General features: G+C 35.7%; 1 protein-coding gene across 2 annotated transcripts in view; it reads right to left on the bottom strand.

Moving 5' to 3' along the window:
- Positions 1-322: 322 nt before the first annotated feature.
- BEND6 (BEN domain containing 6) overlaps positions 323-17,857 on the bottom strand; it is a 63,281-nt gene continuing 45,746 nt past the window's right edge. For both annotated transcript variants that reach the window (XM_060615817.3, XM_060615818.3), the window contains 4 exons: positions 10,944-11,164; positions 8,664-8,856; positions 7,674-7,810; positions 323-1,517 (listed from right to left, as the gene is read on the bottom strand). In XM_060615817.3, coding sequence (XP_060471800.1) covers positions 7,683-7,810; positions 8,664-8,856; positions 10,944-11,164 — 542 coding nt within the window. In that variant the 3' untranslated portion in view covers positions 323-1,517; positions 7,674-7,682. The remainder of the gene's footprint in view (positions 1,518-7,673; positions 7,811-8,663; positions 8,857-10,943; positions 11,165-17,857) is intronic.

Here is a 17,857-nt window from a genome sequence, read left to right as displayed (position 1 = left end):
CTATAAAGATTACAAATGCATCAAAGACATTTACAGGAAAATGATGTCATAGAACAGATGAAGACACTGACCACACGTTCCATTACAAGGTAAAAATCTTTTTTTTTTTTTTTTTCTTTTTTAGTGTTCCATCTACTAGGTAAAAATCTTAAGGAAACTATCATCTCCATGTAGGAAGACAACAGAAAACCAGCCCAGAAAAAGATTTTTTCCCTGGATTTTATACATTAATAAGAAACAAGCAAATACTTTTTATGTTTTCAATGGGATTTATTTATATTTAAGTAAAAGTAGCAAACGTTAACATAAGTTATTTCCTTTATCGTATTTATTTTGTACGACCACATTTTTATCAAGCAGCATTATGGAATGTTCCCTGGGTCCACAACTCTGAACTTTCCAACTATTATATGCATCCTCTTTTCCAACTTTAAACATGACCTTGTACACTGAAGAAGCATGGCTTGTCATTGCAAAGTTGTCGTGTGTGACAACCTGACATCAAAGTAGAAGCCTCTTGATGAAGAATGTTTTATCTTTCATTCATTTAAAAAATGGTATTTTTCTTTTTGTGTGATTATCCATCCCATATGATTTTGTTTTCAATTCTTTTTTCTACTGATACTATGGAATCAAACCAGTTAAAACTAAGGAGTGTAGCAATAAAACCAACCAAATACATATGATGTAATATACAGGATATTTTTGATGATGTTTATGTTTTATATTACACATCTGTATATAATATACTTTGGGCAATAAAAAGTTAGAAGCATGTAAACAAACAGGAAAATTTTTTCTGAAATCAATATATTGTTTCAACAGTCACAAAAACTTGGGTTTCTTTCTTTCCTAGGAGTGCAGTGGAATAGTTTCATATTAAAATAAAAAGGTCTTGTTGCTTTCACTTTTTTCGGATTCCTGTTTTATACATTTTTAGGTAACAGGGAAGAATAACCCTGTAACTTCATTGCGAAAACACCATTACTTGGTTAGATATGATCATCAAATTTTAGACCAACTTTGCTGTCCTCACATTCATGTACATTGATTATTTACTATTTACTTTTCCAAACATGCGCTTTTGCTAAAGATCCAAACACTAAACTGGGAAGTCGTTGGCTATAATAAATGTACAGTGACTGATTATTTAGGACAATGACAAATCGTAGGGGTTGAAGTTTTTGTTGCTGTGGTAAGAGCTCTATTGTGTTAAGTTAGCTGTGCAGAGAAGCGTTTGGGGACAGGAAAATGCATATTTCCAAGAAACCATATTGCATGCTTATTTGACTACTAGAAATTCTCTGGTTTGATGCATCACTGATATTTATGGTGGAATCTACATGCAGCTTCTTCAGCAAGCTTGTTGCTCCATCGAGAGCCAGTGATATTCCAGACATCTCCCAGCCTGTCACCATGTCTCTCTGTGCTCACTGCCAGGGAGGTTGCAGATTCTCCAACAAAATCCAATGTTAGATTCAAAACTGAAGATGTTTTATTTCAGATACCTACAATACCTAGAGAAAGCAAATTTCAAAAAAACAACAAATTTATGTTAGAGTTCTTACAGTGCTTTTAACAGTTGTATGAGTTATTGTGCCTACTATAAATTTTTGCCTAAAAATACAAATTGTTAATAGGAACTATTACTACTGAGGTGACTTAGAAATTATTTTATCATCTATTCAGAGAAATTCCAGCATAGACAACAGTTAAAATATTTTACATATATTTTTATCTCAAATGACTTAAAAAAATCTTTGTATTGGGTAAAATTTCAAATCCACAAAGTAAAATGAACCATCCCCACATACCCATCAATCATCCTAAAAAAATTATCACCAATTCTGTTTGTCATTCTTCAGTAGCATTTATTGACTGCTTAAATAGCAGGCAATTCCCCAAATCTGGTTTACCTCTTTCAAAAGTCACAAAAACCAAATGAGGTAGGTTAGAGGCAGAATTACTATAAAGTTAATAAAGATTGCTTGCATGATTGCCTTCCAATATGTTCACATGTTTGTTTATTTTTGTTAAATTTGCAAAAGTTAGATATTTCGACTATAATCAGTTGAGACCACCGCCTTTCCCTTTCAACTGCCCCTTAGCCATATTTTCTCTCTGATTGTAACCATGGGGTGGCCGTGGGTATTTCTGGGATTTTACCACGGATTGACTGGGATATCCTTTTGTGCTTTGTCATGTCTCCGATTTATAGTTATATTAATGGTGGCCATTCCAGTTTGTAGTATCCTTTAGCAAAAATATGACTATGGTCAATTCAAAGAATGTCTAAGAGGACTCACTCCATAGAAAGCTTGAAACGCCCTGAAATCTTATAGCTCATGTATCATAGAAATTTAACAGAGGTTTCCCCAAATTTGACAACAATCCTAAAATTTATATTGCTACAAAAGAGTTAAGAATTTGAAAGAAAACTCTTAAAAATGTCAAAAAGAAAAAAATACATTTTTTAATCTACTATAGTAGGGGATAGTCTAAATTATTTTTTTATTCTTTCTGTAGAAAAGGCTATTATAAACTTGTCAAATGAAGAGGCAATCAACATGTATGCAACTCAAAAAAAGTAGGATGAAAGTATTATAGAGCTGTTAGTAAAAATATTATATAATTTCCTCTACATTATGTGATATTTGAGAAATTTGTTAACTTTTAAACAGTATGTCATTTTGGGGCGTCTGGCTGGGTCAGTCAGAGCATGCAACTCTTGATCTCGAGGTCATAAGTTTGAGCCCCACTTTGGATGTGGAGCCTATGTGGAATTTTAGCTGATTGTGTATTCATAATTTTGTATTTCTTGAAGTGAGTTCTCCAAATACCATTAAGCCTTCGGTCCCACAAATCCTGAATCCATTCCTAGGTAGGTAGTATTATTATCCCTGTATAAATTGATATTTAGAGAGTTCAAGTGACTTTCCAAAGGCCACACGTTTATTAAGAAGTGGAACAGTCTTCAAAACCAGACTTTCTGACCCTAAAACATATAATTCTATATGTAAACTTGGCTAGCCTATGATACCCAGTTGTTTGGCCAAACACCAGTCCAGATGTTGCCATAAAAGTATTTTTTAGATGGGATTAACATTTAAAGCAGTAGATTTTCAGTAAAGCAGATTATCCTCCATGATATGGGTGGGTTTCACCTAGTAAGTTGTAAGCCTTAAGAGAAAAGGCTGAAGTTTTTTGGGGAAGGAGGAATTCTGCCTTCACACTGCCTTTGAACTCAAGACTGCAACATCAACTCTTCCCTGGGTCTCTAGCCTGCTAGCCTGTCTTGCAGATTTCAGACTCACCACACCTCACAACTGTGTGTGCCAATTCCTTCAAATGTCTCTTTATATACATCCTATTGGTTCTGCTTCTCTGGAGAACTATGACTAGTGCAATAAGAAATACAAAGGACTATAGTACTACATCAAAATAAAAAGCTTTTGCACAGGGAAGGAAACCATCAACAAAAACAAAAAGGCAACGTACTGAATGGGAGAAGATATTTGCAAATGACATATCTGATAAAGGATTAATATCTAAAATATATAAAGAACTGATACAACTCAACATCAAAACAAAACAAAACCCAAACAATCCACTTAAAAAAATGGGCAGAGGACCTGAATGGACAATTTTCCAAAGAAGATATACAGATGGTTAATAAGCACATGAAAAGATTCTCAACATCATTTAATCATCAGAGAAATGCAAATCAAAGCCACGGTGAGACATTCATTATCTTACACATGTCAGAATGACTAAAATCAAAAACACAAGAAAAACAAGCATTGGCAAGGATGTGGAGGAAAAGTAAGCCTCACACGCCATTGGTGGGAATGTAAATTGGTACGGCCACTGTGAAGAACAGTATGGAGTTTCCTCAAAAAATAAAAAAAACCAGATACCATATGATCCAATAATCTTACTGCTGGGTACTTACCTAAAGAAAATGAAAATAGTAATTTGGAAAGATATATGCTCCTCTGTGTTTACTGAAGCATTATTTGCAATAGCCAAGATATGGAAGCAACCTAAAAGCCCAATAGACTAATGGATAAGGAAGATGTAGTGTGTGTGTGTGTGTGTGTGTGTGTGTGCGCGCGCGCACGCGCACGCGCGCATGCACGTGCGTACACACACACAGGAGTATTATGCAGCCATAAAAAGGATGAAATCATGCCATTTGTGACAACATGGATGGACCTAGAGAATATTATGCTAAGAGAAATGAGTCAGGCTGAGAAACACAAATACCATATGATTTCTCTCATATGTGGAATCTTAAGAAAAAAAGAATAAACAAAAGCAGAATTATACCTGCAAATACAGAGAACAAACCGATGGTTGCCAGAGGGGAGACTGGGGGGAATGGGCAAAATGGGTGAAGGGGATTGGGAGATACAGGCTTCCAGTTATGGAATGAATAAGTATGGAAATAAAAGGCACAGCATAAGGAGTATAGTCAATGGTATTGTGATAGTGTCATATGGTTACGGAGGGTAGCTACTCTTAGGGTGAGCATAGCATAATATATAAACTTGTTGAATTGCTATGTTGTACACCTGTAATGTAACATTTTGTGTCTACATTCAAATTTAAAAAATGATTAAGAAAAGGTTCTTCAAAAAATACAAAGAACTATATGTTCGTGTTGGCTTTCTAATAGTTACTAATCAGATAATCTTGGCAATTCACTTAACTTCATTTTGGCTTTAGTTTCTTTATCTGCAAAGTAAAGAAATCATTTTAGACCAGGATTTCTTAATCTTGGCACAATTCACATTTTGGGTTAGGTAATACTTTGTCGTGAGGGGGACTGTCCTATGCTTTGTAGGAGGTTAGCAGCATCTGTGGCTCTGTCCACTAGGTGCCAGTAGTATCATCCAGTTGTGACAATGATGTATATCTCCAGACATTTTCAAGTATCTCCTAGCTGGGAAGCAGGGGACAAAAATCCGTCCCATTCTATTTGAGCACTGCTATATTGGATCATCTTTAAGTAATAATAAGTGCATATGTAATGTTATTGTGGAGATTATATAGGCTGAGGCAGCTTTGGAAATTTCAGGAGAAGGCTGTTTGACCATTTAGTGGGATGTTATAGAGGCGATATGCTAATATTCTGTTATTCTTATTTGCCTCAGTTCCTGTAAGAAAGAAAAAAAATGGAGGGAGGCCAGAAAGGTTGGCAACATAAAGCTCTTGGCAAAGCATAAGCTGCAGGCAACTTGAGGGCAGTCATAGGAGTGAGAGAGAATAGATAAAAAGTGAAGAACGGTGGAATTTAGGGCTTATCCTCTCAGAAATAAATCTTATCTGGGAAACAGTTGTTTCAAATCCAAGCCACCAGTGGCAACCTTGCACTCAGTACTGGGTGGAGGGCATGGTCTACCACAGGGCCCGTGGGTGGGGGTTGCTGGGCTTTGTGGATGCACAGGAATTTGTAGAAGTCTACATGATTTTGCAGTGCGTATTGCCTTGCTAATAGTAATGCAAAGAAAGTTATTTTTCCAAAGAATACTTTTGGGGGTGGGATGAGGAGGGAGTATGGTTTGCCTGAGTAAGTGCAGTTATCTTCAGGCTCCTTCCTGTTAAATGACCAAGAAGAGAAAAACATAGCAGCATTCCACTAGATGGTGCTATATCAGACTTATTCATGAAACATGGCTAAATTAAGTTTGATATGACCCTGTCTTTCCCAGCATGTTTTCTCAGTCCTTTTGAAATGATTTAGATTTAGCTATACTTCAAATGAAAGATACCTGCCAATTAAATTAATTACCTGCCAATTAATTTGGATTTAGCTATACTTCAAATGAAAGATACCTGCCAATTAAAAAAATTTTTTCCATTCTAGGGTTAATCTCCACCTCTGATTCAAAATACGCACATTTCCATTCCAAGCAAGTTGTCAACAAAGTGAGGCTCAGGCCCAGAAGGCACCAGAACATGCTGTGTTCTTAGCAAAAGATTTGTTCCTTTTTTCTATTTTAATCATTGCCATAGTCAGGTGATTAATAACAGTACTACTGGGTTGCGAGTACAAGCAAAATTGATATAAAACCCTTTTAGCTTTAATTTCTTTAACACTTTGCTGACTGATAGTCAGAGTTGAGTTTTGTGCCTACCCTTGGCAGGCTGAGGCATTAAAAAGGCAGAAGTTGGGATATTGAAATACTATGCACAGCTCTGAAATATAATTGTGTGCTCCAAAAGGTAGCCCATTATATAGCAGACCCTTGGAGTTCTGGTTACATGGCATTTAGCAAGGGAACTTAGCTACTTGGATAACTGGGTAGCCTCATGTCAAAACAAGCAGTTCTAAGGGCTCATTTAAGCAATTATTTCCCAACTGGGAAGTTGTGGGATTCACACCCTACTGAAATTTTTCATCAGAAAAAGGATACAAATATCCTATCTTTTATAAATCTGTAAGTCAGTCTACCAGTATGGATGAGCCAAGGGAAGGAACCCCCTGCAGTCGTTATAAGTGGTTTTTTGTTTGTTTTGTTTTGTTTTTAAGGAAGAGAAACTATTGTTGACCCTCATCAGAGTGAGGCTTCAGTTATATAGCAAAATAGTAAGGGGCCATCAAAGGCGGTGGGGGTAGTAGTCAGGGTGGAGGATAGGTGGGGAGAATTACTGCATTACACATGGCCCAAATCCCATTTAAAACACGGTCAGAAAATAAAGTCAAAATAAAATGGTGTCAAAGGTGGCTCGAGTTAGGCAGAGAACAAGTAAAGTCAAAGTCAAAGATAGAAGTCAAGAAAATGGAAGAAAAACCTGCCCTCATGTATTTCCCATATACCTCTGTTTATCAAAAAATATTAAAAACATAATAGTGCATTTTTTTCCCACATATTTTCCATCAAAATAATGGAGAGGAAAGCTGAGCACAAGCGAACCAGCTGGGACACTGGGTTGCTAAAGCAAACACAAAATTCCACTTGAACAGTTTTGCCTAAGGGCCTGATCATGAAGTGTATTTCCTTCAAAACTCACTAGCAATAATTCTTTCTCTTAGTATAGTAGAAACATCTTGGTAAAAATCCTTATCAAACAAGTACAAACTATAACAACTGATTTAAAGATTTAAAGACAGCGAGAAGCAGAAGGAAGGATGGCAGAGGGGACCCTTCAGGACTTCCAGCCAGTAGTCGGTGCATGAACCACTGTTTGGAGTTGTAAGTTCAGTCCCATTGATGTACCTCAGAGATCTCCCTGGGGTCTGTGTCTCCCCTGTTCTAGAGAAACAGTTCTTAAATTATCAAGTGTCCCTCCTCTGGCTCCTTTCTACCCCCACTCATAAGTTAACATACATTCTGTGAAAAAAAAAGAAAGGAAAGTTTCTCAGTAAAACACATTTGAAAACCACTCATACTCTATCTCCATTTTAGAGATTTCTGGTGCACTTGGGCATTTTAAAGAATATAAAATATGCTGAGAAGCTCTGGGAAAGGAAAATCTGTATCTGAACTTAGCATTTCCCAAATTGAAGTCCCCTTCCCCATCCCCACCTTCATCCCCACGAATACCTATTAGTGTTTCACAGGCCACTAGTATTCTCTAGAAGAGTGTTCACGGAATGCTACTCCAGGGATAAAAGTATTACACCTTTTGGCCCCATTGAGAGGATTGTGAAGATTGAGCAGACTTACCAAAAGGATCTACTTAATATCCTGAGAGTTCAGATTTTTGCTTAAATTTGGCTTCTTGGTACAGTTGTTTAGCTTTTGCCCTATCATTCTCCTAATTGAAACATCATCTGTGTTGGGAAATAACTGTTTTGTGACTCCTGTAAACAACAACAACAATAAATACACAAAAACACTTTTTGAGGCCTTTGCATCATAAGGTATGAACTGAGATAAAACATCAAACAATTCACATTATACTTTTGTCTCCACTTCACAAAGGCAGCCCAAACACCCATGAGATATTTAAATAGATGAGTATATAGGCAGGGTTTTCAAAGCAAAGCAAGAGATATGGAAGGTCTATGTCTTCCTATGGTACCACTCAACTTTAACCTTGCTACTTGCTCTTAACTCTAGATCCCCTTGCTCCACAATGTTAGGAATTTATTTTTATCCATTCCCAGCAAACAGTTGAGACAACTAGATTCTGACTGATCCTTTTGTAGCTAAGAAATGGTATATTAAAATACAGAGAGCTCAGATTCATTGATTTCCTAAATTTGTTTGATATTTGCAAAAAAAAATTATTTGGTAATCTAGATTATTATATTTGAGGAGATTCATTAACTTAAAAACCATAAATAGGAAATTAGCCTCTATTTTTCTAGCATAAAAGATAAGGGATCTACAACCAAGATAAGAAACAGAAAATAAGATATAAACTGCTACTTGAAATTTTGTTTGAAAGGATTTTGAAAAGCATTTTTCTAAAGCTATGAATTTAAAAAGTTCAAACATGTCACTGAAATAAAATTTAGTTTTATTTTAATGACTGCTTTAATATAAATTTTTTCTGCAAAATACACCATATTTAATAAGAGGTTTAGGCTATCTTGAGATTTTCCTTTCATAGAAAAATAAACAACAAAAAGACCATGAAACAATGACTTAACTTGGAATGATAAAAGAATTTCAAATTAATGTGACAATGTACTACAATTATATTATCACCTATGATTTCTTGAACTTCATTCTGATTCATAGCTGGTTTTACAGCTTTGTCCCTCGAAGTAGAGGACTTTGCGCCCGTCAGGCTGTGTGTGGCCATGTATTCGTTCGTGTAGAGTACTTGCATTAAATCATTAATAAACTTCTGAGGCTTGCTCTTGTTACAACGGGCAATCTGCCATTTTTCAATCTTGAACTAAAAAATACAAAATAATAATTGAACCTGAACAAAGAAAAGGAAAGTATCTGCAGAAATATATTACTGATTGAGTTAAGACACACTAGAAAACACAATTAACGTTCTTTAAGGTGATGAATTTACTTAAAAAAAATTTTTTTTAAGGTTTATTCATTTTTCAGAGACAGAACGTGAGCAGGGGAGGGGCAGAGAGAGAGGGAGACACAGAATCTGAAGCAGGCTCCAGGCTCTGAGCTGTCAGCACAGTGCCCGACAAGGGGCTCGAACTCACGGACTGTGAGATCATGACCCTAGCGGAAGTCAGACACTCCACCAATTGAACCACACAGGCACCCTGGTGATGAATTTACTTTTAATATGTATTTTACATTTCAGGGGTTCAAGTTCAATGTTATCTTTGATATAGCTCCCAATATTTATGTAGTGTTTGTCCCAGAGTACATACAAATTCTTGTATGTGATCTGGATTTGATGGTTTAAGAATGAGTCCCATCCCCAACACCTCCTACTAAATGTGGTAGGCAGAATAATGGCCCACTGAAGATATCCCCATCCCTGGAGTCTGTGAATATGTTACCTTATAAGGGAAAAACAACTTTGTAGGCGTGATTAAAGTTAACTACCTTGAGATGAGAAAATTATCCTGGGTTATACAGGTGGACCCAATTTTATCACAGAGCACTTAGATGCAGAAGAGGGAGGCAGAAGAGTGGATCAGAAAAAAGATGCAGGGGGCACCTGGGTGGCTCAGTCGGTTAAACGTCCAACTCTTGATTTCAGTTCAGGTCATGTGCTGAAGTGCAGACCCTGCTTGGGATTCTCTCTTTCTCTCTCCCTCTGATGCTCCCCCCACCTCTCAAATATAAATAAGTAAGTAAGTAAGTAAATAAATAAATAAATAAATAAATAAATATTAAGAAAAAAATGCAGAAGAAGGAGGACAGAGTGGAAGAGTGAGAGAGGCTTTGCCTGTCATGGTGGAATGGACCACAAACCAAGGAATATGGTTGCCTATAGAAGTGGGAATGGACTCCAGTGTATAGTCAGCAAGAAAACGGGAACCCAGTTCAACAACCACAAGAAACTGAATTCTATGATAACCTAAATGGCAGGAAACAGATTCTTCCATAGAGCCTCCAGAAAGGAATGCACCTGCTGACTCCTTGATTTTACCACACTTCTGACCTATAGGACTCTGAGATAATGCATTTGTATTATTACAAATCACAAAGTTTGTGGTCTTCTGTTATACAGCAAAAAGAAACTGATATACCAAGATTCAAATATTCTCAATGTTAGATTGGTAGTATTTAATTATTGCTCTGGAAGGCACATTTTTAAAGCTGATACCTCATTCTAATGAAACTCTGTCTTTTCAGCTTCTGTTACTTGATGAAGAGAAATTAGGGAAGTAGGAAAAGAATTATGTTCATTCAGCATGTAGAGGCTGAAATTTACCTTCTCCCAATGATGTAATTTTGTAATCCTTAATGCAAATTTACCTATCACTGGTTTAAGAGTTTTCTGGTTGGCTCAGTCGGTTAAGCATCTGCCTTTGGCTCAAACCATGATCTCATGGTTTGTGAGTTCAAGCTCTGGATCCAGCTCTGTGCTGACAGCATTGGAGCCTGCTTGGGATTCTCTCTCTCTGCTCCTCCCCCACTTGCATTTCTCTCTCTCTCTCTCTCTCTCTCTCTCAAAAATAAATACATAAACTTAAAAAAAAGAGTTTTCCAGTTTAATAACCTCATCATTGACCACAATTTGACTTTAGTTTTCTAAATTGGATATTTGTGAAACAAATATTGTTTTGATTTATTGTAAAAAAATTGTTTTATGTGATTGCAGTGTTATGGTCATGACCTAAAGTTACCTAAAGTTATCTGATAAAACAATAATTATTTTGTAGTCTTTTTTTTTTTTTAGATTTAATTTTTGAGTAATCTCTATACCCAACATGGTACTCAAACTGAGTCCATGGACCACGGACCGAGCCAGCTAGGAGCTCCATCATTTTGTAGTCTTCTTTTAATTTTTGTATTTACTATATCCCAGAAAAAGAAAGGGCAAGTATTCCAACTCACCTGTTTCTCATCAGTATGATGCTCCTCTTCAGCCTTCAAGGAAATTGGTGAACTGGAATTAGAATTAGAATTACTGCATGTTGAGGCAAATGAATCTGGTGAGGAGTTGTTTGTTGCTCTCCAGAGGGTGGACGCAGATGTAGACATGGTTCCTCCACCCTTAAGTAAGGCCTCTGCCATACCAACCAATTCTTCAAACTGGGTGACTGCCTGTGGTAACACTAAAATGGCAAGAAAAAGTAACAGTTTACAAATACTTTTAATAACAGGGACACGTATTCTTATTTTTTATCGTGGTATACGTATATTATACTGCATGTATAGAAATAGGTGGGACAAATTGTTAACATTTTCTACTTTTGGAAACTAAGCATGGCAAGAAAAGTGATTGGGACATACTTTTTATTATTTAATGTAACAATGGCTTAATAATAGTAAATCAATTTAAAAACATTTGGTTATTGGGGGTGCCTGGGTGAGTAAGTCAGTTAAGCGTCTGATTCTTGATTTTGGCCCAGGTCATGATCTCATGGTTTGTGGGTTCAAGCCCCGTGTTGGGCTCTGTGTTGACAGTGTGGAGCCAGCTTAGGATTCTCTGTCTCTCCCTTCTCTCTCTGCCTCTCTCTCTCAAAAATAAATAAATAAATAAATAAATAAGCTTAAAAAAAATATATATGCATTACTTCATAACTAAAATAACTAAATGAATTATAAAATAATGAAAATGAATTAAAAAGTTGATTCTTTTTTTCTAATCATTAATAGTATTATCTGGAAGTTTTAAATCTCATTTGGAGACATTACTGATTCTATTATCAATCACCTTCCCAATATATCAGGCCAGTTTAAGTGACCAGTAAAATAAACCATTTCTATTTAAATTTATTAAAATAACATTTCAATGATGCTTGTGTGTGGCTTTCCAAGGAGTCAAATTTCGTTAAATTAATAAAAATCTATTGCCATAATTGAAAACTATGTTTTCACATATTAAAGATGAATTTTGGTAATCAGCTGAATGTTCTCTTTGTTCCTTTTTAAATGGAAACTTACACATTCAAAGGTGATCATGTCTCCATGTAAAATGGTCTTCTCTGTTGTTATATCTAGTTTGTTTCCTAAGGACAAATAACATTTTGTTGGAGTTGGAAGACACATTGAACCCTATCTAATTTAGCTCCCACTCTATGGTTGAGGATACTGGATGTTGGAGAAATAAAAAGACTCTAAAGCATTTTTGGACTTTTCTTAAGCACATTATTAAGCCATAATCTTTAGACCAATATTTGATTTGAAAGCTGAAAACCAGCATATTGATAATATGTACAAATCAATACACCTGGTACCATATTAATAGAAAAATAGTAAAATCTACTAAAGAAAATCTTCTTTTATATTCTTTCAGTTGATATTTACTAAGCATCTCTCATGTGCCAGACACTAATTCAATAAACATTATTTATTGAGCATTTAATAATAAACATTTATCTAGATTTTACTCTGTGCCAGGCACTATTCTGAGAACTTTACTGATGTTCATTCATTTAATCCTCATTGCTCTCTGAGATAGATATTATCATTACCCCTAGTTTACAGATGAGGACAATTAGGCAGTGAGACAGGTTAAAAAACCCATTCAGGGTCAACCCAGTTAGTGAAAAGAAGACCAAGATTCAAATTCAGACTTAGGCAATTCCATGCCATAAACAACTATGTTATGTAGATTGTCAACATGTGCTAAACACCATATTAAATGCTAAGACTGAGACTGGGAGCAAAACCAAATGTGATCCTGGCCTTTTGGAACTGAGGTGGAGGAAAGAGGGGGAGGAGCACTATTTACCCAACCATGGTGTGGAGTAAGAATTTGGCCTGCTTAAAGAGAGATCTGGCCTCCACCTAACCACCTAGTTCCTGAAAGGTAGCCTGTAAACCCTTGGAATTTCCTGAGTGACAGGAGGTACTTTGTTTTGTCTTTGTTTTTCAGGGTGAGCCTCTCAGCCCACACCTGATAGTTTATGCTAAGATATATCTCAGCGTGTGGACAATCACACCCAATAGTCTTAGTGTAGAAGCAGACCACAGCCAGAAAGCTAGAATGATTTAGAGACTGAGTTCAACATAGGCAACCAACCAATCAATCAATTAATCATGCCTACATAATGAACCTTCAATAAAAACTCTGAACATTGGAGTTCCAGTGAGCTTCCTAGATGGACAATACTCCATGCATATTGTAATATATAAATGCTAGGAGGGCAATGCATCCTGAAGACAACAGAAGCTCACATTTGGAAGCCACCCTGACTCTGCCCTATGTGTGTCTTCCAACTTTGGCTGGTTCTAATTTGTATTTTTTTCCTGTAATTTTCAGTGAGTTGTGAGTTTCTCTAGAAAATTAATGGACCTGAGGGTAGTTTTGGAAAATGTCTGAGCTTATAGTTGACAACCGAAGTGTTAGGCAAATGTAGCAGTCTAGAGGGCAGTGCCCTTAACTTTGAAGTTGGGTTAACTTGAAGTACATACAAAGAAATGAAAAATTACAATTGTTAAGTGTCACAAGAGAGGGGCATAATATGTTTAACTCAGCCTGGGGAGGGGAGGCATATGGAGGGCTTCTCTGGGGACATCAAGATTGACCTGAGAGCCAAAGGCTGAGCAGGGATTAAATAGCTGGAGGAAATGAGGAGGTCATCAGAGGCAAAGGAAATGCAAGTTCTATACTTGAGGAACTGTAAGAAGGCAGCTAGAATGTAAAGAGAAAAAGGGAATTTTCTATAAAGTGAGGTTTGAAGAATATTTACTGATTTTTTCCTAATAATGAAAGTTGGACATGTTCATTGGAATGTATCCTTCTTGTCATTTCTGTGTATCTTCACCCATATTCATGTATTTTCTTTTACATAACTAGGACTGTACTATATACATAGCATTGTGTCATGGTTCTTTTTTCCAATTAAAACTGTAAGTTTAATATTTGCCTATTTCACTAAATCTTCTTGGAAAATATGATCTTTTGAGGTCTAATTTACATAGACTCAAAGGCAAGATCCTACACAAAGTGTGAGCAGAAATTAAGTAGGTAAAAGGGGATAAGTTTGACAAAGTGATATACCCAGTTAATGGACACCCAACAAGATATAGAACATCTCCATCCATCCAGAAAGTTGTCTCTTGTCCCTTCTTAGTCAGTCTCTAGACTCGCCTTAGAGGCAACCACTGATTTGACTTTTTGGTCAGAGATAAGTTTTACCTGTTCTAGAATTACACATAAATGGTCTCAAATGGTATATTCTCAGTTTTTTTGGTCTGACTTTTTTTTTTTTTGCTCTGCATAATGTTTTGAGATTCATTCATGTTGTTGTATGTATCAGTTATTCATTCCTTTTCATTGCTAATATTTTAATATGTGGATACTCCATAATTAAAGTTTTCATTCACCTGTTGATGGGTTATTTTCCACTTGAAAACATGATTTTAATGGTTCCCTAATATTCTGAGGTATTGCTGTTTTATAATGTATTTACATGCTCCCCCTTTTTTCAAATTTAGGTTGCTTTCAATTTTTCTTTATTTCAAACAAAACTTTTATGACTTGCCTAGCACATACATCTTCATATGTATCTCTGATCACAACAATGCTACAAATTCCTGAAAGCATAATAATAGGGTCAAAGGTATAAATGTTGTCCAACCTCAACTAATACTTGCTCTCGAGAAAGATTCTTCCAACTTACCCACTAACAATGTAAGAAGTTAGCATTTCACTCCAGCATCAACAACAGGTGTTAACCACTAACAATAATCTTCACTATTTAGATAGGTTGAAATGTTAATAAAATTTAAATTGCAATTATTTTATTATTGTGAAGTTAAATATATACTTATTTATTGATTATTTGACCTTCTATGAATTATCTGTTAGACCATGGAATATTAGTACTTGAAAAACTTTTTTCTAATGTTTATTTAATTTTTGAGAGAGAGACAGAGACAAAGCATAAGTGCAGGAGGGGCAGATAAAGAGGGAGACACAGAATCTGAAGTAGGCTCTAGGCTCTGAGCTGTCAGCACAGAGCCCACCTTGAGGATTGAACTCATGAACCACAAGACATGATCTGAGCCAAAGTCAGCTGCTTAACCGACTGAGCCACCCAGGTGCCCAGTACTTTTTTTTAATGTAATCTCTATGCCCAATGTGGGGCTCAAACTTATGACCCTGAGCTCAAATGTTTCATGTTCTACCACCTGAGCCAGACAGTACTTTTTCTATTTTTGATAATTCAGTTTTTGTGACATGCTTATAAGTGTGCCTAATGTGTTATAAGCACAGTGTGTTAGCTATTGTTATTTACTCCCTTATATGTTAAGCATCTTAACCTTTTATTTGTCATAAGTTGCAAGCATTTTTCTTAGAGTGTTTATCTTCTAATTTCATAATATTTTGAAAGCATACACATATTTTTAGTTTTTATTGTAAAGTAGCAGTCTTCTTCAGTGTATTATTTATTTTATGCTTAGAAAGTCATTCACCTTTCAGATCAGTAAAATAGTCATATATTTTGTATGGTTTGAATATTTTTTTACAAATGAGATTTTTCCACCTGGATATAATTTTTAAACTTCTAATGGATAGTTCTGGACATAAACAAAAATTGTAAACTCCCATATATCCATCCCCCAGTTTCATCTCATAGCCAGTCTTGTTCTCTTTAAACCCCCATCCACTTTTCTCTCCATCCCCAAGAATACTTCCAACAAATCATAGGCAGCATCTCATTTATCTGTAAATATTTCCATATGTATCTCTAAAGGCAAGAAAACATATAAACATATATGTTTAAAATATAAAAATATTACATAAATATAAAATAGAAACACAACACCATTGTGACAATCAACAGTTCTTTAATAACGTTAAAAAAAACTAATGTGTCCAAATTTCTCTGATTTTCTCATCACTGTTGTTTTTTTCTTTATTTGAATCAGGATCTAAATAAAGTCCACATGTTATGATTAGTTACTGTCCTTTTATAAACTATAGATTTTTTTCCTCTCTGTCCTAGTTTTTTCTTTGGAATTTATTAATTGAAGAAATTGGGTTGTAAGTTTTACAGGGTTTCCTGCAGTGGGATTTTGCTGATTGTATCTACAAAGTCATGTTTAACTTATTATTCTGTTCCCTGTATTTGCTCTAAATTGGTAATTACATATAAAATCTTGATAAGATTTAGGTAGTGTTTTAAATTCTATCAGGTAGTGATAGAATGCATGGTTAATGTTTCTTGGGGTATTAGCTGTCACTGATGATCACCATTTATATTTCATTACATCATAAGGGGTTGAAAAATGGTGATATTCTAATTCTTCTTCAATTATTGGCTAGAATTCTTGTACAAAGAGAAACTTCCTCCCATCAACTGTTTGGTTATGCTTAGGTTCATTTCATATAATAAATAATGACAGGGCAAATACTTGACTTTTTATCTATATTTGCCAGTTTCCAGATGATCATTAAATTTTTTCTTTTTTGAATACCATTATGAACTCATGCATTTAAATATACATGATAACCTGTTGCGGGTATCATTATTATTGAAACTCATATTGTCCCATCTTTGGCCAGTGGGAACCTCTTCTGGTTGGCATGTCTACATAGTCTTTGCTAACTGCCTTGCTTGCTGGTATGACAAGATTTTCATCTATATTTCCTGTTCTAGGCCCCAACAAGGCTCATTTTGTACAATTCCTGCGCAAGTTCTGGAATCAGCATTTCTCCAAGGAACCCTAGCTCCTTTTAGAAGGAAATGTTATTATAAGACCATATCTAGGTGCTAGAAGGGCTCTTTGCTCTTGAGTTCATGTTTCTAGGCCTATTCAATGAACAAACAGTATTAGAAAATACGTATTATTAATTTTTAAAGATAAATTTCATCATGTGTTTAAACCAGTACTTCCCACTCAAAATTCAGAAGACGGCATTTTTATTTAAACTGTATAGCTATGATTTTAGTGTGCCATATGGTGTGAAATGACCACCTAATTTGAACCTGCCCAACCTTCCCCCCAACACGCACTGGAATATCAAGTTCCCCAGGGCCATCTGTTGAATAATTTATCCTTTTTCTGATTAACTTGCAGGACTTGCTACATAAATTGCCAAGCCCATTGCAAAAATGAAAATGCAGCACTCCTTGTTCAAACCTTTTTAAAAATTTTAATATGGTGACAGCAGAGCTTTTAACCAGTATTTGGGACCTTTCTAAGAGTAGGGTTGTCAAGGACTGTACAGGTCAGGCATCCATGAAGCTGGCCCTGATGATTTGTGATAGTGAACCCTGGAATAGCAAATACTTACACAGCCAGGTTCTGTTCTGAATGCTTCACATGTCACCCAGCTAAGTACTTTTATTATTTCCACTTTTGAGATGAGGAAACTGAGGCACAGAGCAGTTAAACAACTTGCATATGGTTACACAGCTAGTAGGTGGCAGAGCCGGGGTTTGGACCCAGGTGGTTTGGCCCCTCTAAATCTATACTCTTTACCTTTATGCCGTAAGGCCTCTAGGATAGTTTCTGTATCACATATAAGGTTCTGTTTGGGGGATATGCATTCTGTTCCACTGATCTGCTGATCTTGCACTAGCAAGTCATTTTTAATAATTGGAAATTTATATGATTTAATGTTGATAGGTTATACACTCATATTCTTTTTCAGAATGTTCTTTATTGATTTTGCCTATTTATTTTCTCAGGTTAACTTTATAATAATCATTGCCAAATTCCCAAAAACAAAACAAAGCAAAAAATCATTAGTATTTTTATTGGAATTCCACTCAAAGTATTAGTTATTTGGGGATGAATTGGTATCTTCTCCTCTCATCAATGAATGTGACAAACCTCTCCATTAATTT

Source organism: Panthera onca, chromosome B2 (assembly GCF_046562875.1).
Source record: "Panthera onca isolate mPanOnc1 chromosome B2, mPanOnc1 haplotype 2, whole genome shotgun sequence".
Taxonomy (NCBI): domain Eukaryota; kingdom Metazoa; phylum Chordata; class Mammalia; order Carnivora; family Felidae; genus Panthera; species Panthera onca.
This window is presented reverse-complemented; position numbering and strand designations above follow the sequence as displayed.